This window comes from Diospyros lotus, chromosome 10 (genome assembly GCF_014633365.1).
Source record: "Diospyros lotus cultivar Yz01 chromosome 10, ASM1463336v1, whole genome shotgun sequence".
Lineage (NCBI taxonomy): Eukaryota > Viridiplantae > Streptophyta > Magnoliopsida > Ericales > Ebenaceae > Diospyros > Diospyros lotus.
This window is the reverse complement of record NC_068347.1, coordinates 3,261,822-3,283,715: the sequence shown is the minus strand read 5'-3', so window position 1 is coordinate 3,283,715 and position 21,894 is coordinate 3,261,822. Positions and strand designations below refer to the sequence as shown.

At 35.5% G+C, this 21,894-nt stretch overlaps 2 protein-coding genes across 2 annotated transcripts; both read left to right on the top strand.

Annotated features, from left to right (window-relative positions):
• The first annotated feature begins 7,409 nt into the window (after nt 1-7,409).
• On the top strand, nt 7,410-8,620 carry LOC127811828 (xanthohumol 4-O-methyltransferase-like). Its single transcript, XM_052352014.1, has 2 exons — nt 7,410-8,180; nt 8,321-8,620. The coding sequence occupies exons 1-2, from the start codon at nt 7,410-7,412 to the stop codon at nt 8,618-8,620; spliced, it is 1,071 nt and encodes a 356-aa protein (XP_052207974.1).
• Nucleotides 8,621-16,879: 8,259 nt separating this feature from the next.
• Nucleotides 16,880-19,777, top strand: LOC127811827 (uncharacterized). Its single transcript, XM_052352013.1, has 4 exons — nt 16,880-18,037; nt 18,482-19,085; nt 19,158-19,407; nt 19,517-19,777. The coding sequence occupies exons 2-4, from the start codon at nt 18,487-18,489 to the stop codon at nt 19,775-19,777; spliced, it is 1,110 nt and encodes a 369-aa protein (XP_052207973.1). The 5' UTR covers nt 16,880-18,037; nt 18,482-18,486.
• Nucleotides 19,778-21,894: the final 2,117 nt, after the last annotated feature.

Here is a 21,894-nt window from a genome sequence, read left to right as displayed (position 1 = left end):
AAAGTAAAAAAATTATAAATTAAAAATTAAATCTGAACATATATTATTCATAAATTAAATAAAAATTAAATTAAATAATTAAAAATACAAAAAAAAATGAAAAACAACTCCAACACGTTAAAATATAAAAAAAATTAAAAATTAAATAATTAAAATAAAAATAAAAAATTAAAATGACTCCAACTGAATTCATAAAATTAAATTAATAATAATTAAAAAATTAATAATTAAAAGGTTAAAATAATCTGAATATATATTATACATTAATTAAAAAATAAAAAATAAAAAATAAATCTGAATATATTATATTCAAAAAGAATTTATTTATTTGTATAATTTTTTTATCTTTATTAATTCTATTTCTTATTTTATTACAATAATTTTTTAATTAAAATAGTACAAAAAACGTATATGTTATTTTTCTAATTAAAATAATTATATATTATGATATATTTATATTATTTTTATGTAATATATAAATATAATATTTATTATTTATCATATATCATATATCATAATTTATTTATTACATATAAACATATATATATAATGTATATTATAATTATATTGTATAATATAATATAAATATATATGGCTTGTTTACTATAAATATTATTTGCGCGAGTATATGTTGAAGGAGCTTGCTGGATCGAGTGGTTACGCCCGCGCAGGAGCATCCCGGCCACTCAGGTTCGAAACTCGGGAGCAACAGAGTTCAGAATTAATTCGCGCATCCAGTTGGTGCACCACCGCGCGCTCGCAGGGGACAGCGCGCTGGCGCCAGCGCGCGCACGGTTGTAGCAGCGCGCGCGGCCGCGCCTGCGCGCTAGTGCGATCAACCAAAATTAAATTTTTTTTCTAATTTTAAAATAGCGGCGGTTTTAAAATTTTAAAACCGCCGTTAAAATCAAAATATTTTATAAAAAAAATAAGAAATATTAAAATTTAAAACCGCCGCGAAATTATGCATTTAGAGGCGGTTTTAAAACTGTCGCAAAAAATTTCATTTTGCGGCGATTATTCCAGCGGTTGCTAAAAACCGCCGCTAAAACCGCCGCGACCCCTCATATAGCGGCGGTTTGAAAACCGCCGCTAAAACACTTAGTGGCGGTCAAAAACCGCCGCTAAATGACAAAAAAACCGCCGCTAAAACCCAAATTTTTTGTAGTGCGTCCTTAAGGCAATCTCACTCTTGTGGCAACCTGGTTTCACTAGACACTAAACTCAAGTAGCTACAACAGTTGATCTCACATCATAAAATCTAATTATTGTATTTTTTGTAATAACAAGTAATATCATTTTTACTCGAGTAACAAATCTTTTTAAAATTTGTTTACAAAGGTTGATTAAATAAAAGTCGTTCTTAATCGAGTAATATTTATTTTACTCGAGTAACACTTATTTTCGATTTATTTTATCGACTAAGTTTTTTTTCATATTTGTTCAATTTTTTGTATTTGTTAAATTAATTTGATTCAATTTTTTATACAAGTTTGATTATTTCAGTTTCAACATTAATAGAGTGAATGCTCATCCATCGTTAAAATAACATGATGTGATCATTATCATAAATATTTTATTCCAACCAATGAAGCTTCTATGGTAAGGACTACCCACCAGATTCCCACGTTGTTTATGAAACTATGACTTTTTATACAAGCTTCAAATTTAACGTTTGGTAACAGTTTTACTTCTAAGGTAAGTACTAGCACAATTTTACTTCTTTTCTGTTTATTTAATTAAAGAATAAGACAGTAGAATGAATTGAGCACCCATTGAATAGAACCTGCGGATAAACCTAAATTCGAAGTATCAAACCTTAGCTTCAACTCAAACTTATCCTAAGGTGAAATCTTATTATCACATTGTGATGTTAAAACACTATCTAATCATAAATTACTATTTTGTTTTATATTTTAAAGCATTTTCATAGCGGTTGTAAATTTATTTATTTATTATGCTTAATTTATTTATTTAATATACTTAATTTATGAATTATTATATATATTTTAAATTTATTTAATATGCACTTGAAAATGTCATAAAAAGTAAGATGAATATAGCAAGAAAATAATAAACTAACACAAGATTTCGACCCCAACATGTGATTTATGTTCACATGAAGAGATAAACAATTTCACTATAAAAATGTCAAATTCATATTTTTGTCCATATATTTTGATATTTTTTCATGTGAACTTTGTATTGTTTTGATTACACTCCTCAATTTGATTTTGGAGTCAATTCAATTCTTGTACTTTGATTTTTTTTTTTTATTATTTCGATTACACTTTATTCAACTCTTGAGCATCCATTGAATAGATCGGATAAACCTAAATTCAAAGAATCAAACCTTAGCTTCAACTCAAACTTATCCTAAGGTGAAATCTTATTATCACATTGTGATGCTAAAACACTATCTAATCATAAATTACTATTTTGTTTTATATTTTAAAGCATTTTCATAGCGGTTGTAAATTTATTTATTTATTATGCTTAATTTATTTATTTAATATACTTAATTTATGAATTATTATATATATCTTTTAAATTTATTTAATATACACTTGAAAATTTCATGAAAAATAAGGTGAATATAGCAAGAAAACAATAAACAAACACAAAATTACATAGTTCGACCGCAACATATGATTTATGTTCAGAGGACGAGATAAATAGTTTTACTATAAAAATGCTAAATTTATATTTTTGTTCATATATTTTCACGTTTTTGTATGTGAACTTTATATTGTTTTGATTACACTATTGAACTTGATTTTCGACTCAATTTAACTCTTATGTTTTAATTTTTTTTTCATTATTTCAATTATACTCTATTATTCACGTCAAAGTACAATGAAAAGTTCTTGTTGTCACATAAAAAAAAATGTTAAAGTGCAAAAGTTAAATTAACTTAAAAATACATATTAAAATGTGTAATTAAAATAACAAAAAATTCAAGTAATCACAAAAAATATATATATATAAAATTATAGAGGCAAAAATATAAGTTTGGCTATCACAAAAATTGAAGCAAATGCAAAGTTTCAAATCCCACAAATGGAGAACATTCCCGACACAATCAATTACGTACCCCCTCTCTATTATTAAAAATTCTGATAGCATAATCAAATTTAAAAATTAAGACATATTTTAAGGAAAGAAATAATTATTGTAAATTACTAGATATAAAATAATAATATAAAGAAATTAAAATTTCTGTGTTCGGAAATGTTATTTTGATTCTTAGTTATAATATTTTTATAATATTTATATTTTAAGATATTATATATTTTATATTGATATGATACAAAATATAACACAATGATGCATGAGTGATACAAAATATAACACAATGATGCATGAGTGTCACCAAAACTATCAAAACTGTTCAAATAACATTTTTGTATTTATACAAGTTAACCTAAATACCGCCATCAAGTGATTTTGAAATTTATACGAGTGTATACCATGTTAGTTATCATTAACATAATTTGACAAGAAATTATAAGAGAATGAATTATAATAAAAATTGACACGATTGTGATATCAGAAATTAAAGTAAAATGAATAATTTCTCATTAAATATAAATTTTAAATGTATTTTTTATTAAATGTAGAGTCAACTACCAAAAATAAAAAAATATTTAAGGCAAAAAGAACTGATCGAGTTCGCTAGAGGAAGCTTGTACCGCTGAAGCCTGAGCTCATATCATGAAACCAAGTGAGCTCCCTATAAGGCTTCTACTGAGCTCCCAGCAGTATATCTAACGAGCTTCCAGCGATACTCCTAGTTCGTTGGCTTAACCATTCAGTTCGTTGATCCAAAATCTTTCAGCTCGCATAGACAACCGAAGGCATGAGACCCACTCACTTTATTTTAGGCGAGCCATATCCCTCGTAACGAGGATCTCACTCCCAGTTTTATGGAGATGATAAGGACTGCTTGTCCCCCATTATATTATCTTTACATTTTTATATTTTATGCAATTGTAAAGGTCCCTCGCTATAAATAGGGGGCGAAAATATCATTAGAGGGGGAGACAACAGAAATAATCAGATACTGTCACTTTGAAAGAATAATCAGGGTACAGTCGTGAAATAGGCATCGTTTTGATCGAACCATGTAAAATTTTTTTGTGTTCTTTCTATGTTATTCTTCCTCCTTGTATCTGGCACTTACTCATTCACTGCGGGCCTAACGAATCACGGTTGATTAAAATTGAACGTCGACAGTTATCATTAACATAATTTGACGAGAAATTATAAGAAAATAAATTATAATAAAAATTGACGTTCAACGATTGTGATATCAGATATTAAAGTAAAATGAATAATTTCTCATGAAAATAAATTTTAAACGTATTTTTTATCAAACGTATAGTCACCTACCAAAAATAAAAAAATATTTAAGTAGTTGAGTATTTAGTCAAATTATAACCCAAATCCTGTTTTAATTAGTTAAAAAAATAAAATATTGGGTGGCTGATGCCTTTCTCATTGTGTCTAATTGTATTGTGGTGACTAACGGCAAGCAAAGCAGCAAATTTACTCTATTTTGAGGACTCGTTTTCGCCACCGTTATCGACATTATTGATGCCTTAATTAGTTTGTTAATCATATATATATATATATATATATATCTGTATCCTTAATTTAATCCCTTTTGAGAATTCGTTGTCGCCATCGTTATTGAAGCCTTAATTAGTTTGCTAATCAAATCTGTATCCTTGTTCCCACGGCACCTCTCTTTAATATATAATCTAGAGGCTTGGAAGTGTTAATGCAAAGGACCCAAAAGTGGAAGTGACCACACCAAAATGGTGGCAAAAGAGTCAATTTTCCTATGCAAAAAACGCTTCCATTCCATCTTTGCTTCTCCACTAATCAAAGAGGTGAAATGCCATTTTTCATACCAATTTCTCTCCTTATATTCATTTCATTTCTTTTATTTATTTATTTGTAAGTTCATGACTAACAAAATTGATGGAAGTGCGTTTACCGAGACATTGGAAAAGTGTTGCCCTATTCAAATGTGATATGGACTACCTAATGCTAAATACAATCGCTTCCTGTAGCTTAATTAGAGAAATTATAATTTTTAACTTTTTAAATTATAGTTTCTAAAATTTAGAATAAGTTGTGAATTTATTTGTTGTAATTTCTCAGAAGTTATAGTTAAACAGTTATGGTATTTGATACCACAAGCTGTAAAATAACTTATTTTTGTGTAATTGTCAAAAATACCCTTCATAGTTATAGAATGATAATTTAAAAATTAATTAGTATATTTGTATAAGTTTCAAGTGTTATAAAAAAATTAATTAGTGTATAGAGAGAGAGGGAGATGGCGAGAGAGAAGAAGAGATTTGAAAATGGAGATAGCGGTGAAGAAAAGAGGCCCTTGATTGTGTGGACAGAAAAGTAATTATTTGTTAAAAATAGGGGCAAAATTGTCACAAAAATGTGACTGTTTAATCAGAAGCTGTAGAATCTGGGGTACCCCAACTTTAAAAAGCCAGCTTCTACCCCTTCTAAAAACTAGTAGAAGCTATAAAATAAAATTCTACAAACTAAAATAAATACTACATTCCCATTTTTTTTTAAGGTAAAAGCTAAAAATTATAACTTTTAAGCTACAACAAACAAGTCTAATGTATTGTGGTGGTGAACTGATTATGGATCCTAATCACAGCCAAAGACCGAATACAAAAATCAACCAAAGACCAAATACAAAAATCAAAACTCTTCAACGATATGTCTTTGTACCAAATATTTTTATCCCCCATTGTTGTTGTTACAATTTTTTTTGAATCTTTTAATAATTTTTCAAATCATCTCAATTATACCTCTTATATGTCATCTTAAATAAGTATTTTATGTGAGCCAAATCTATATTTTTATTCATTTATTTTGAAATTTTTTTGTTATTTTAATTATATTTTTAAATTAATTCAACCTTTGTACTTTGATTTTTTTCATGTAATGAATCAAACTTTTTATTGTTTTAAACTTTTCATATTTTTTATTGTTTTAAACTTATATCTTTGATTTTTTTTTTCTATTTTAAGTTTTTTAAAAAAATAATTATTGTTTAAGGGTTATGAGTTCAAATCTTGTTAACCTACTTAATTTTTATTTTTGTCTCACTGCAATAAAACCCACAAAGATTGTCAAATGCAGAAGCTCTAATTAGTTGTTAAAAAATAAAAATAAAAAATATTTTTATTTTTGAGAATTCGTTGTCGCCATCGTTATTGAAGCCTTAATTAGTTTGCTAATCAAATCTGCCTCCGTGTTCCCACGGCACCTCTCTTTAATATAATCTAGAGGCTTGGGATAGTTCCCAGACATGCAATTGAAAAGACTAAATGTTCTTAAATAAAATCAATTTAGTGCGTTTGATTGTATAATAGTAGAAAAGTGACTCATGTAAAAAAATTAAAAAATTTGCATGAAAATTCATCGAATCACGTTTAATAATAACAGATTATTTTTAATTTTTTTTAAATAAAATTGAGACTTAATCTAGTACTAATTATAAAGTTGTTTAAAAAATAATTAATGTACTTAATTTTTATTTATGTCTCGCCGCACTAAAACCCACAAGAACTATCAAATACAAAAGCTCTAAGCTCGCTCTTAGGGGCATTGCAAATGAATCCCTAATGATGAAAGATAGAGCGTTCGATGACACAAAATGTCACACAAAAGGTTTAACGACATCTCAGGAGAATATCGTTCGATTCTAGTGTTGCTTACATATCCAAGATTGCCATAAGGCAAACTTTACATATCCTAGCTTACCATGCATGGGTAGATATTCCATATTCGGACTTGTTATGCATCTACCTCACTAGGGCATGCATATTCTAGTGTTGCTTACAATACTCAATCACATGGTACCTCTTCTTACCATGTGTGTCCAAGCACATGAGGACAACCAAAGGCGACAACATAAGAGGGAAGCATCTCTCCCTCGAGAGGCATGAAACAGTAACTAAATTCAAAAGCATTAACTATGAAACAGTAACTAAATTCATAAGCATTAACTATGTGAAGTGCTTATTTTTCTTTCATCTCAATCTAATTTAAGTGTCAAAAGTATTTTTTTGGGGAGGTTCCAACCAATGTTGGTAACCTACGTCTAACAAGAAAACTATTTAAGTCTTAAGCAGTAATTTATTGATGCAGACCCTTGAAGTATTCAATCTTATTACTTCTTAAGCCCTCCAAGTGATAATGTTTCTTTTTTTTTATCTTGTTAAGGCAAGGTTAAGCTTCAATTCAAATTCATTTAAGCTTCCCCTATAAAAGCCACCCTTCTATTCGGCTGCCTTACAATCAAGCAAAGCCTCTTCTGTACGTAAGCTTAAACACATAGAGAGAGAGAGAGAGAGAGAATGATTATGGAGAAGGAAGCCATTGATTCAGAGGCAATGGTATTGCTTGATGCCCAAGCAGAGATATGGCAACAGATGCTAAGCTTTGCAGACGCCATGGCACTCAAGTCTGCGGTGGAACTCCGCATAGCTGACATTATTCATTCTTCCGGCTGTCCAATCAGCCTATCCCAAATCGTCGCTGGCATCGACGCTCCTTCCTCGGATATCGTTAGCTTGGGGCGCATCATGAGATTTCTGGTTCGGAAAAAGATTTTCATAGCCACTCCTCCGTCGGATGATGGCGGAGAGACCCTCTACGGGTTGACCCACGCCTCCAAGTTCTTGCTGCACGATGCTGAGCTGAGCATGGCGCCATTCGTACTTTACTCGAGCGACCCCAGGGCTTTAGCCCCCTGGCAATGCTTCAGCAGGTGTGTGCGGGAAGGTGGGATTGCGTTCGAAAAGGCTCATGGCAAAGAGATATGGGACTATGGCTCGGCCAACCCAGATTTCAGCAAGGCCTTCAACGCTGCACTGGCATGTACAGCCAAGGTCACCACTACCGCAATCGTCGCTGCGTACAAAGATGGATTTCATTCCATTGGGTCGCTAGTGGATGTGGGCGGTGGGATTGGAACTTCCATATCCGAGATCACCAAGGCCTATCCACACATCAAAGCTATCAACTTTGATATGCCACATGTGGTCGCCACAGCACCTGAATACCCAGGAGTTACGCATATTGGAGGTGACATGTTTGAGTCTGTTCCAAAGGCTGATGCAATTTTCATGAAGGTAATGGAATTAAATTTGGAAATATTTTAACACACAAAAGAAAAAAATAGTTATTATTAGTTAACTAAGCAAGCAATATTCCTGAATAGTATTAACTGTCTAGATGGTTTAATTTATGTACTAATCATGAATTCGTGCAGTGGATCTTGCATGATTGGAGCGACGAAGACTGTGTAAAGATCTTGAAGAATTGCCGGAAGGCAATCCTAGAGAAGACAGGAAAGGTGATTCTAATGGAAGTGATTATGAAGCCAGATGGTGAAAACGTGTTTGATAACACGGGATTTGTGCTCGATCTGTTAATGCTTGCTCACAGCTCCGGTGGAAAAGAGAGGACTGAGGCTGAATGGAAACTGGTGCTGGAGAAAGGAGGCTTCCCACGCTATAACATCATCCGGATCCCAGCTTTGCCCTCCATCATTGAGGCCTATCCGAACTAAGAGGGGGGGTGGCACGGGCTTCAGCCCTAGCCAGCCCCAACTAAACACTAATAAATATATATATATACATATATATGCGCCTAGGCAGCCCAGCCGTCAATTAAACATTAATATATTCCAGCCCCAGCCCCCTACATCCGCCCCTGTTCCTATACAAACGTTAAGTTATGTAGAGATGTTATACTATCTCTCTTCATTCTAATAAAGAGTATTCTATTGTGCTACTGCTATGGATCTAAAAATATTATTCGGTCACTTAAAATAACACTTGGTTTGATATTAAATGAAGTTAGCTTGCAAGTGAGAATAGCATTCAAAATATTTTTTCTATAAAAATTACCCATTTATTTTAATTAAAATTATTATTTAAAAATTCATAAAAAATTTATAATCCTATTTCAATCACCTGTCCATAAAATAAATTTTATTATTTAAGCTCCAAATTCTGGTTTCTTTTTCTGTTTCACAGTTGAAAAATAGGCTCCAATTATTGATTTTTTTTTCTTTTTTATTGAATAGTTATTTTTTGGAATTATCACTCTTGCACGGTCTCCCGCTACTCGTGCCTTCAATTTTAACAAAAGAGGTAAATCGCAAATGGAGGTTTTGCCTCACTACACAGGGCAAGAAGTCGAATGCATGATCTATTGATACGAATCCTAACTTATCATGGCTCAATCACTTGATTTGTACCTTAGAACAAATAGTAGTTATTTCTTTCTTCTATTGTTTAAAGTGTTGACTTATTTTCATTGTTTATGTCTATTCGAGGGGCTAAGACTTCAAGTTTCAGCTCGTTGTGAACTTACCTATTCACCTAAGACCATAAAACAAATAAATCGTAAATTTTAGAAATGATGAGAGAGATCTAGGTTGAAGGGTGATTGTGATCAAGAGACTCCTTCAGTTTTTCATATTACAAATATATATATATATATAATGTAGACCACAATTATCAATCTCACTTAATAAATTTTTATTTAAAATATTTTATTTTTTTATTTACACATTCATAATAAGACCCACACTTTTAATGTATTTATAAATATACATACTATAAATGCAGTCACAACACATTCATTTCAATAATGATAGACGTGATAAATTATATTATCACCATTGGGGATACTCAATTCATTTCAGGCTAATCATAGATAATAATTAATAATAACTAAGTTATGTAATAAATTAAACTTTTTATAAAAAAAAAATTAATAACATAACGATGGTTTTAGGTTTTAAGGTTAGTAGTCCACTCAGTGCATGAGAAAGACTATTACATAATTAAAATTATAAAAATCCTCTAATGAAAGCAAAGCTCAAAGATATGGTTTTTTTTCTATAAATAAAAATTTTATTGAAAAAAATCAGAAAAGTCTACAACTATTAGTCATTTTACTAGCAAATAAAGAACACTCCTCCAAACAAAACAAAAACTATTTATAACTATATACAAATGTCAAAGAAAGTTTTCACATGGTTGCTTGAAGAAATGCCAAACTCTCAATCTTTATTTGTCTAACCTCTCTAAGCACTTAAAAGTTTTTTAACGTGAATGTTGACATTTGTGTGCCAACACCCAATTAGTCACCTCAAAATACTTGGGACACGAAACATTCTTAAAATCGTCAATTCATAAACACAAACTATTTATGTATCTCTGTAATTTTGGATCAGACTTATATTATGAGCTTTTGGTATTCAAAATAGTTAATTTTTTATAATCAGAATGTGTGATTATTACCAAAATAATGACTAACACCCACAATGTAAATATCACATAGACTGACTCTTAGATAGTATGTAAAAAAGAGAGAGATTTGTGTAGATAATCATGTCTTAAACTTATGAGAAAACTCTCGAATGGTATATAGAGAAAAGAGAGATTTGTGTACAGAATTGTGTCTCAAAGTGCTATTGAGATGAGACATTTATTTATAGGTATCAGGTGACATAAATTAATAACTCTCACTTATTCCAAATAGGTGAAGAGATCAATTATATATACATTGTAACGTGAGAAACTCAATAAATTCCTCGATCACAATTAGTTTTTGACGGGAACCTATCTCATCCTCTCTAAAACCTATACTCCACGGCTCTAACACATATAGTGCAAGTATAATATAATTACACTAATAAATAATTCAGACCATGTGAGCACATTTATATATCTCTAACAAATATAATGTACATCTCAAGGAATTAAAGAATAAAACATTAAATTGCATTTTAGTTCTTGAAATATAATAATACAAATCAACTACCAACAAGAAGTTAAAAGGAAAATTCTAGATAAAATTTGCACGTAGTAGGATTCCAATATGAAATCAAAAAGAATCTCAAAACCTACAAAGCTTCATTTACCTAAAGCTATGGTTTAGATTGATGAAAGATTAAACCCAATTGCACAAAAGAATAAAAAGCAAAATATGAAATTAAATAATTCACTCAATACTTTTAGTATAATTAAAAATACTTGATTTTGTCACATCTACTATAAATTCCAATAAAAAAGAAGAGTCGAGCTACCTGAGTAAACAATAAACTTAAAATTGTCATATTTTAACATGAAGTGTAAACAAATTCCTAATAAGGGAAAAACTCAAGAGCCATGGTTGACAATAACAAAAAGAATAATTATCATTATTCTCTGTAAATGCATAAGAATAATGATAATTGATTTTTATCAATCTTTTCATTTAGATAAAGAGCGAAAGAATTTATTCATTTAAATAGACTGTAATTTTGATACAAGTAAAAATGTCAAAATTTAGGGGAAAAAAGAAGAAGCAAGAGTTATCGGGACAATACAATTGCCAAACAAGGACACCGACACAACACCCGATTATCAAAAACTTTCAAAAATGTCGTTCCAATGTTTTCAAAATATTTCTTGTACTGAAATGCTAATTAGAAACACACACACAAAAAGTTTCGTAACCATTTCTGTAATTTCAAAAACGTTTTGAGACCGTTTTGTAATCTAAGAAAAATATCAAAATCGCATTTCCAATTTCCGTCCATGAAGAGTGTTGGGGTGTGATGTAACAGCTCATCTTATTAGGGCGTGTTATACCTTAGAAAATTTGGTATTATTATTATTATTATTATTATTATTATTATTATTTTTTTTTTTTTTTTTTTTTTTTACATTGCTCCCGAAATTTCCTAAGACCTATCTAGTGCTAAATGAGATATTTACACTAGAAAATAAAACAAATGTACTTAATTCTTAAACTATTCATATTACAACATAACATGGCACATTTCCTCGTTTCTTGACGTCTCGCGTCACTACACATGTCCAACATCGGTATCATCACTACAAGTCCCGACTGGAACGTTGAATGTTCTAGGGGCGAACCCAAGTTAGATGATGAACCATCTAAATAAAGGTACATAATGCTATGTCATGTGTGTATGCAATGTCTTTCTTCGTAGGTGTCAACTGCACCCCTCATACTACCTACCAATTTAACGGCCACCTCTTTCGAAGCCAGGGTGTATGGGTACACCCTTGGTAAGGCAGCGGTATCAGTTCGTACTCCCTACAGCCTCATATGCATGTGATCAACAATATCAACGTGTATTTATGCATTTCATAATGATGTCATAGATGCAGCCTACGTGTTGGGTACATATCATAGCATGTCAACATGATGAAAGCATTATTGAAGATAAACATTTATAACCATACTAAGTTCGAAACGGTACACTTACTGTTAAGTTGTTGACCTCGAAAATCGTGACGGGCGGCTATTTCTTACTCTTCTCGTCCTCAAGGACTCCTAAAACATTAAACTTATTTTTAGAATATCATTTCACTATTCTTCCATAATTTTTATAATTTCTCTTTATTTCTAAGCCTTATTTCTTCAAAAATTACATAAAAATTGTCTAGACTTTCATAAAATCTAATTTCTCTTTACTAATATTCCTTAAATAATATTTCCAACATTCTGGAATTTTCTTGGAATTTTTTAAATTAAATTCCTATTTTTCCTTATTTCCATAATAGAAGAACTATTTAAATAAATGGCTAATTTAACATTTTCCAGAAATATTTTTCACAAACAAGACATAAACAATATTCCAGATTTAATAAAAAAAATTTGCAAAATTTTATTTCTTTTATTTTTATTTTTTCTTTATTTCTTTTCTTTTCTTTTATTTTCTTTTTATTCTTTTCTAGCGGGCGCGTGGAAGGCACGCGCCTTCTTCCCACTCACGGGCGCGTGCAGCCATGCGCCCGGTCTGGTTCTTCTTCTCCGGCTGCTTCCTCGGCGCCGGCGAACCTCCCGAGCTCCCGAGCTTCGAAACGAGGCCCTACCCCCCCTAAACCAGACCTTCCGAACCTAAAAATAGCATTAAAACTTTGAAAAATCAATTGGAAATACCTCAAATTTGCGATCGAATGCGCTGCTCCGGTGAGGCGCGATTTTTCGGCGAGTGCTTGGATCTCCTTCCCCGCTGCTCCGTTGGCCACCAAATGCTCCAGAAACGTTGCCCACGAAGCAAGGACTAAAACCCCACTCTTAAATCTCTCAAACTCCACCCAAATCGAGCGATCTATGAAGCGAAACTCTCAGATGAAGGAGGCTACTCGAACGCGGCTATTTATAGCCGAAACTCCATCGCGAACGTCCCATCGAGACACCCACGTGTTTGGGAAGCCATTCTGACAGTCACCTCGGCATTAAATGCCCTCCCCCTTATGACCGATTGCAAGGGCGGCCATGCTCTGGCCACGCGTTTGCTCTGATACAATCCAAATTTCTAGATTTTTTTTTTGTTTATATATATATATATACATATATACCTATACACCTTTATATATACATACGGATTTACATAGCTATATACATACATACATACATACATACGAGATTATATATACAGCAACACAAAAATCCTATTTTAATACAAGATTATGATATACATAAACACTATATAATTTTACACTAAATAAAATAATTTATACTTACCTTAAAATTCTAATAAGTTCTTTAGGGTCTTAAAACACAAATTAAAATTTTGATTTATTAATCATGATAACTAAGAGTATTACATGTGATACCCAACAAGTCTAAGACGATGATGGTAAGAACGAGTAAGTATAAAACTATCATAGGCTTCGGCTCGAGATTGATAGATTTAAAGAAATGTTCAAATCCACTTATAGGAAGTCTGATAAGAAGATGGCCCAAGTAAATTTATCTTGTCTTTGAGGAATGCGAGCTTGGCCTAGTTGCTCAAACAATAACCATTTTAGTCTAAGCCCATTACTTGCCCTATCTAAAGCTCATTATCCATCTTGTCGTGATCTAGCCTATTTGATGAAAAAATAAAAGAATTGGTCGTCCAAGTTGTTTAACTCCAGGTTTGTTCTCCCTTTTTTTTTTTCTCACCCTTATCTCATCTCTTCCAGATACCTAGGGAGCTTATCCTCATCTTAGTGAAATGCTATCTTGTTCTTCGACTGTTATCTACAAGAAATTCAAGATTTAGCGACGAAAATTTCCTTCACTATTTTGTGAAGGAACGACAACGGAATTGCGACGAATTGTAGGAAAATTTTTTTGTGGGGATTAGCGACGGAAATTAGAGACGGAAAAAAATTTTGTTGCTAAAATAATAAAAAAAATTATTTTTTTAGCAACAGAAACAACTTTTCGTCACTAATATTAGTGACGGATTACTATTTTCATCGTAAAAATTAAAATAAAAGAAATAATTTTAATATTAATTAAAATACAAACAAAATAAAAATTTAATTTTAGCTACGATTGAATATTTCGTTGCTAAAAATAGCGACAAAAAATCTATTCCATTGCGAAAAAATAAAATTTTAATTTTAAATTTTTTTATTATTAAGATTTAGCGACAAAAATAACTTTCTATCACTATTTTTAGCGATGGATTATTATTTTTGTCGTTAAATTTAAAAATAAAAAAATTAAAATTAATTTTAGTTTAAATAAAAAAAATTAACGTTAGCGATGGAATATTCAATCTGTCGTTAAATTTAATTTTTCTTTTATTTTTCTATTTTTTAGTAAATTAATTTATAAATATTTAGACTTGAGATGAATATTTAAATATTATAAAAAAATTAAATATACATTTAAACATGAGATGAATATAAAAAAATTAATTTATAAAATTTAAATAAATATATTAAGTTTAAAAATCATAATATCGTTAAATTCTAAATATATCAATTAATATATTTCATGTGCATAAAATAAAAAATATATTAAATGTATAATAATTAATTATTGGTAATATTTATTAAATAAATACAAAATGTAAACAACTACTACATTTGAAAAATAAATAAATAGTTTAAAAACCATAATATTGTTAAAGCTTTTATTATTTTAAATTTCAGAAATCATAAAAATAAAACAATATCAAAAAATTACATTATATAGAAAGGAGTACAATCAACCATCAATCACTTGTGACCAACACTATCATCTGTTTCCTCACACCATTAGTTGGTGTCGTAGCAAATTATCTAATGTTGTTATCTCTCTGAGATATAGATGAAATTCAGTGATCTAGAATCCACTGTGTTGATCAAATGGGTTCTGCCAATAACTACGATACTTTCTCAATCAACAATGAAATCCATTAGCATTATTCTACCCTACAATTGTGAATCTTAGGTGCGGTGGAAGCTTTGAATTTTTATTTTTTAAATTTTTTTTGTGAAACTCGAGATCTACCCTAATAATCTGTAGATGTTTTGCGAATTTCATTTAATATAATTCTTGTTAATAAAAAAATTAATTATTTAAGATAGCAAACTATTAATAAATAATTCAATATATCGAACTCATTTATTATAATTATTAGATTTATAATATAATTATACTTTTAAATAAATATTAATTTGAAATACAATAATTTAAATTATTTTATTATCACATTTTAGATTATTACAATAAGATTTTATTTAAATTATTTTATCAATTATCATAATCTTAAATTATATTATTTTTATCAATTAAATAATTATTTATATTATTTTTTTTATTTATTTATTAACTAAGTAAATTATTATTTTCCTGGCCAAATCTCTCCCCCCCCCCCCAAAAAAAAAAAAATCCCAAATCCCCCCAAACTCCCCAAATCCCTAAGTCCCCAAACCTCTCTAGCTCTCTTCGGCTTTCTCACCCTCGCTCTCACCTCTCGCTCGTCCCCTCGCCCTCGTCTCTCGTTCTTGTTGGCCGCTCGCCCTCACCTTGGCCTCTCGCTTGTTTGCTAGCTCTCTCACTCTTGCTCATGGCTCACCCTCGCCCTTGCTCTTGCCTCTCGCTTGCTGTCTTGCCCTCGCCTCTTACTTGCTCGCTCGCTGTCTCGCTCTCGCCAAGGTTTAGTTATTTCTTGGTTAAATTGTTTTTGTCTTGTGTGTACCTTTGTTTTGTGGTATTTGAATGCTATTGAAACCTGACCATCCATGTAACGCCCCGTAAATGCCAATTTAATTTAATTTTGGGGTAATTTAAATTAAAGGAAATATTAAAATAATTTGTTGTGATTTAATAAAATTTACTTATGTGATTTTAAGGAAATAAGAAATTAAAATAATTAATTAATTTGTTTTAGGAATTTCTGGAATTATAGGAAAATTAAAAGAAATTCAATAATGGGATTTTCAGAAATTTCGGGAGTTAATGTAATTAATTAAGTGGGCGTTAGTGCAATTAATGGAAGTTTAGGGGTGCTGGCGTGAATCGCGGAAGAGGCCAAAAGTCACATTAAATATAACTTAAAACATATATAGGTTAGATGCGAGCGTGGGCGCGGGCGGTTCGCGCGCGAGGCGGCCAGGCAGCGGATGAGGGATCGAATCGCGGGGGCTGCGCGCGAGGAGGGGAAATTTTGGCTGATTTAATTCAGCCATAGGCGTCAAAACGACGTCGTTTCGTCAATGGCGGTGGCTCCCAGTGGCTGGCCCGCGCGCTGCCACGTGGCCGCGCCTCAGCCGCTCGTTTTTGGCCGATTTAAGCCCGATTTCGGGCGTTCTTTTTGCATGCGAACAGTAAGGAATTACAGAAAAGAGCAGCAACGTGCGCGAGAGAAATTTCTGAGATTTTGGGGCTTCAAAAATTGGATTAAACTCCGTTTAATCCCTGATTTAATTATCCAGGTATGTAGAGCAGTTAGTAATTAATATTCTGTACGGTCAGAATTTCGTTTTGCGTCCAATTTTATTAATTTTGGCAAATAATTGGGATATTGCAGTTTGTATAATTTTTACTGCTTTTGGACCCAACGAGCCTAAGGATATCTCTGATAAGGCAAGTTCTTCTTACCTATCTCGTCGTTTCTGTCGTTGGCGATTTATTGGGCCTCCCTTCGTTTGTTTCGGCCATTAATTAATTATGAAGTTTTTAAACGGTTAGTTTAAGATTTAATTTATTAAATGGATTTCGTGGGTTTTATTCGTTGGTTGCCTACGGGGGTTTGTGCCACCCCCCTGCCTGTTGGGAATGATGCCGTACTCACCCGGGGCTAGGTTCTTAGCGGTTCGGGTATTAATTGGATTTTTGGTCATTTTCTGGCTGGAGCGGTTGTGCAGTGGGGGCTAGGATCGATGGTTCGGTGACGGAGTGACTGTCGTACGGACTACCTTAGGCCGCCGGCGAGTCTCTCCTACCCACTGACCGTTGACCGGTGCCAGGCACTGCTAACTTGCTTAGCCGTTATGTGATTATAGCATGCCTGCTTATATTTTATTCTCGTTGCATGGCTTGATGTGCACATGGGTACGGGCTGCATGTTGGGATTAACATGATTTGGTTATGCTTGGTCACGGGCATTTTAGCTTGATTATGATGCATCCAGCACGGGCATATGCATCGTGTGTGGCTTACTATATGGGCGGAGCATGGCCTGATGCTTGGATGTATGGGCGCCTGGTATCACGTTGATGCTCACTACGCCATTGCATTTTATGTGCATTGCATGGCTACTGATAGTATTTAGTTCTCGGACGGGAGTACCGTTCCGAGGGAGCCTATGGCTCGGTTGTCGGGAGTACCGACGTGGATACGGGTGACGGGAGTACCGCCCCGGGACAGTGCGCACAGGTTTGTTGAGGATATTGTTGCCTTCCAGGGCAGCGGCAGGTTGGTATGGGACTTGGGTGCCAGGTGTCTTGTGTGGGCCCCAAGGACCGGTATGTGCTTTCACTATACTGCACTGTTGTGTTGTAGCGTCTCATGACTTGTGTGTACTTGTGGGGCTGTGTTTGGGATGGTCTCTTCTTTTATTTATAGCCTTTCATTTCTTATAAACTTGCTGAGTCTTGCGACTCACCTTGCTTTCCATCATTCCAGGTAAGGGTAAAGCAAAGGCCGAGGGCGAGGATCGTTCCATTTAGCAGCCGGCCGTGTTGGTAAGGTGTATAGTTAGCTGCCCCCGTCATCTCTGATGTTTTGCTAGAGTCGCTGTCTTTTATTTTTGACTGTGCCAGGTTGTCATTTGTACCTCCTATTGTTGGCACAGGGTCTGTATGTATTTTTATATACTTCATGACCCCTGTATCAGCGGGGTGCTTGTGGGCATGCATGTTTACCGTTTTGCTTCCGCTGTTAAATTTCTTATTTATGCATGCCAGGGCATTTCTGTCTTTTGTCTATTCCTCTTCCCTTCTGTGAGCGCACTCGTTCGGATAGACCGGGTGGTTAGGATATCCGGGCGGGGGAGCTTACAATGTTGGTATCAGAGCGTCATTAAGTCTATTTGGGGGACAAGTAACTGTACACCAAGGCTGTTAGGTAGAGTTAGAGTGTTAGGACGTGTCTGTTATTTCGAAATGCGTTCTAATTAAATTGGGTTGTCTAGGTATCATGGACGCACGACGTGGGCGAGGTCGTGGTAGACCGTCGGCACGAGGTAGAGGACACCTTGTCCCTACTCCGGAGGTTCAGGCTACAGGTGCGGGAGAGCAGAGACAGCCAGGGCCACCAGATATGCAGGAGACATTAGCGGGTATTTTACGAGCTGTAGATGTACTGGCAGCATCTCAGTTGCGACAGGAGCGCAGACATGATGATAGGACCGCTACGGCCCAGGCGTCGCATTCAGGTACGTCGGGAGCAGGGGACGGTTCAGGTGCTACAGTGCTTAGAGATTTTATGGCCTTGCGACCACCAGAGTTTAGTGGAGGCGCTGATGCGACGGTGGCTGAGGATTGGTTACTAGCGGTGGAGAAGCATTTGAGATCCATAGACTGTGCAGAGGCCCACAGAGTTCGGCTGGGGACTTTCTTGTTACGAGGTGACGCCGAGCGGTGGTGGGAGACCACCAGACAGAGATATGGCGATGGAGGTCCGTCATGGGCACAGTTCGTCGAGGCGTTCAATGAGACCTATGTACCAGCTTGGATCAGAGAGCAGAAGGTGTTTGAGTTCATTCAGTTACAACAGGGCAGTAAGACAGTTACGCAGTATGAGACTGAGTTCGTGGCATTATCTCGTTATGCTCCTGAGTTAGTGACCCCTGAGTCGCGTCGAGTTAGCAAGTTTCAGAGGGGGTTACGACCAGAGATCCGTCATGCCATGGCTGGTATTGAGGCCCCTGACTTCCCTACGGCTGTTCAGCGAGCCCACGCGGTGGAGAGGGATCGATTGGAGACCCGAGCAGAGCAGTCAGTCTTGAAGGGTGCAGGGAGCAGCAGTAAGAAGAGGAAGTGGGATGCATGCAGCCAGAGTTCGGGATTTCCACAGTGCCGGCAGTGCGGGCAGAGACACCAGGGGCAGTGTCGGGAGGTACGTCGAGATGTATGTTATCGCTGTGGTCAGCCGGGGCATTTGAAGAGAGACTGTCCACAGGCGCCTAGACCGACTACACCAGCCCCACCAGCTACACCGGCCACAGGGCAGGAGATTATTTGTTTTCGCTGTGGACAGAGGGGCCACCGAGCGAACAGGTGCACCCAGCCAGCACAGAGTGGAGGGCCACGGACTGGAGGTGTGGGGCCCAGACCAGCTCAGAGACAGTCTGCACCTAGGGCGCAGGGTTCAGGAGCGCCATTACCTCTTCCAGCAGCACAGCGCCCAGGACCTACAGAGAGAGTTCAGATGCAGGGACAGGCATTTGCAGTGTCAGCGGCCGAGGCAGCTGAGAGCAGTGATATAGTGCAAGGTATACTTACTCTCTATGGCCATGACGTACGTGCCCTATTTGATACAGGTTCCACCCACTCTTTCATAGCACCCCATTTGTTGCATAAGATTCCAATCCCGTGTAACCCCTTACCATATGATTTATCTATTTCGACGCCGGGAGGGACGGTGTTGTTGGGGAGTGAGATGGTCGGGGATTGCGAGATAGGGATTTACGACCAAGTATTTGTGGGGGATCTTGTTGTTTTGGCGATCCAGGATTTTGACTTACTATTGGGTATGGATTGGCTCTCTCGGCACTATGCTCGGGTTGATTGTCGTCGGAAGGTAATATCATTTGAGCATCCGGGGAGACCAGTTGTTACATACCGGGGTGTGAAACCAGTGGTGACTACGCCGATGATATCGGTTATGCACGCCGAGAGACTTATTCGACGTGGGTGTGAAGCCTACTTTGCGTTCGTGACCGTGATAGCGGGGGAGAAGAAGGAGTTGGCTGCCTATCCTGTGGTGCGAGACTTTCCAGATGTGTTCCCAGATGAGTTGCCGGGACTACCACCGCACCGAGAGATTGATTTTGCGGTCGATCTGATGCCAGGTACGCAGCCTATTTCCAAGACTCCTTACCGTATGGCTGCCAATGAACTGAAAGAACTCAAGGTGCAATTGCAAGATCTTTTGGAGAAAGGTTTTATTCGGCCGAGCACATCGCCATGGGGGGCCCCAGTATTATTTGTGCGCAAGAAGGACGGGTCTATGCGACTTTGTATAGATTACCGACAGCTTAATCAGGTAACAATCAAGAACAAGTATCCCCTACCCCGTGTGGATGATTTACTGGATCAGTTGCGTGGTGCATCGATGTTTTCCAAGATAGATTTGCGGTCAGGTTATCATCAGGTGCGAGTCAGAGATGAGGATATTGCAAAGACCGCATTTCGCACGCGTTACGGCCATTATGAATTTGTGGTCATGCCGTTTGGGCTGACCAATGCACCTGCAGTATTTATGGATCTGATGAATAGGGTATTCAAGGAATATTTGGATTCTTTTGTCATAGTTTTCATTGACGACATCCTAATTTACTCACCGAGCCCTGAGACACACGAGGCGCATCTGAGCGTGGTTCTGCAGAAGCTCAGAGAGGAGCAGTTATATGCCAAGTTTTCGAAATGTGAGTTTTGGCAGACCCGAGTGGTATTCTTAGGACATGTGGTCTCAGGAGAGGGTATCTCAGTAGACCCAGAGAAGACTAGAGCCGTGATGGATTGGCCGAGACCGATGACAGTGACAGAGATTCGGAGTTTTCTTGGCCTTGCCGGATATTATCGACGATTCATAGAGGGTTTTGCACGGCTTGCATCTCCCCTGACGAAGCTGACAAGGAAGGGCACCAGATTTATTTGGGATGAGTCTTGCGAGAGATCATTCCAGGAGTTGAAGCGGCGTTTGACTTCGGCGCCAGTACTGACGATACCCAGGTGTGGTGAGTTATTTACTGTTTACAGTGATGCCTCGTATGCAGGATTGGGATGTGTTTTGATGCAGGACGGCCGAGTGAATGCTTATGCATCCAGACAGTTGAAGAGGCATGAAGAGAATTATCCCACACATGATCTGGAGTTGGCGGCTGTCGTGTTTGCCTTGAAAATTTGGAGGCATTATCTTTATGGTGAGAGAGTCCAGATATATACAGATCACAAGAGTCTCAAGTATTTATTTTCTCAAAAGGAACTTAATATGAGACAACGACGTTGGTTGGAGCTGCTTAAGGACTATGATTGCGAGATCCTCTATCACCCAGGTAAAGCCAATGTGGTAGCAGATGCACTGAGTCGCCGTGGAGCATCAGTTGCAGCTATGATGGTGCAGGAGTGGTTCTTACTGGAGCAGATGAGCGATCTTACTATCTCTGTGGCACCAGACAATCCTACACTTTATTGCGCTGCCATGAGTATCCATTCGGATCTAGAGGGTCAGATTCGCGATCGACAGCGACAGGATGTGGAGCTTGGCGAGATTATGGCTGATATGGAGAGATTTGGGTCATTGGGGTACAGTCAGAGGGACGATGGTTTGCTATTGTTTCATGGACGGATCTGTGTGCCGAGGGACAGTGATATCAGGCAG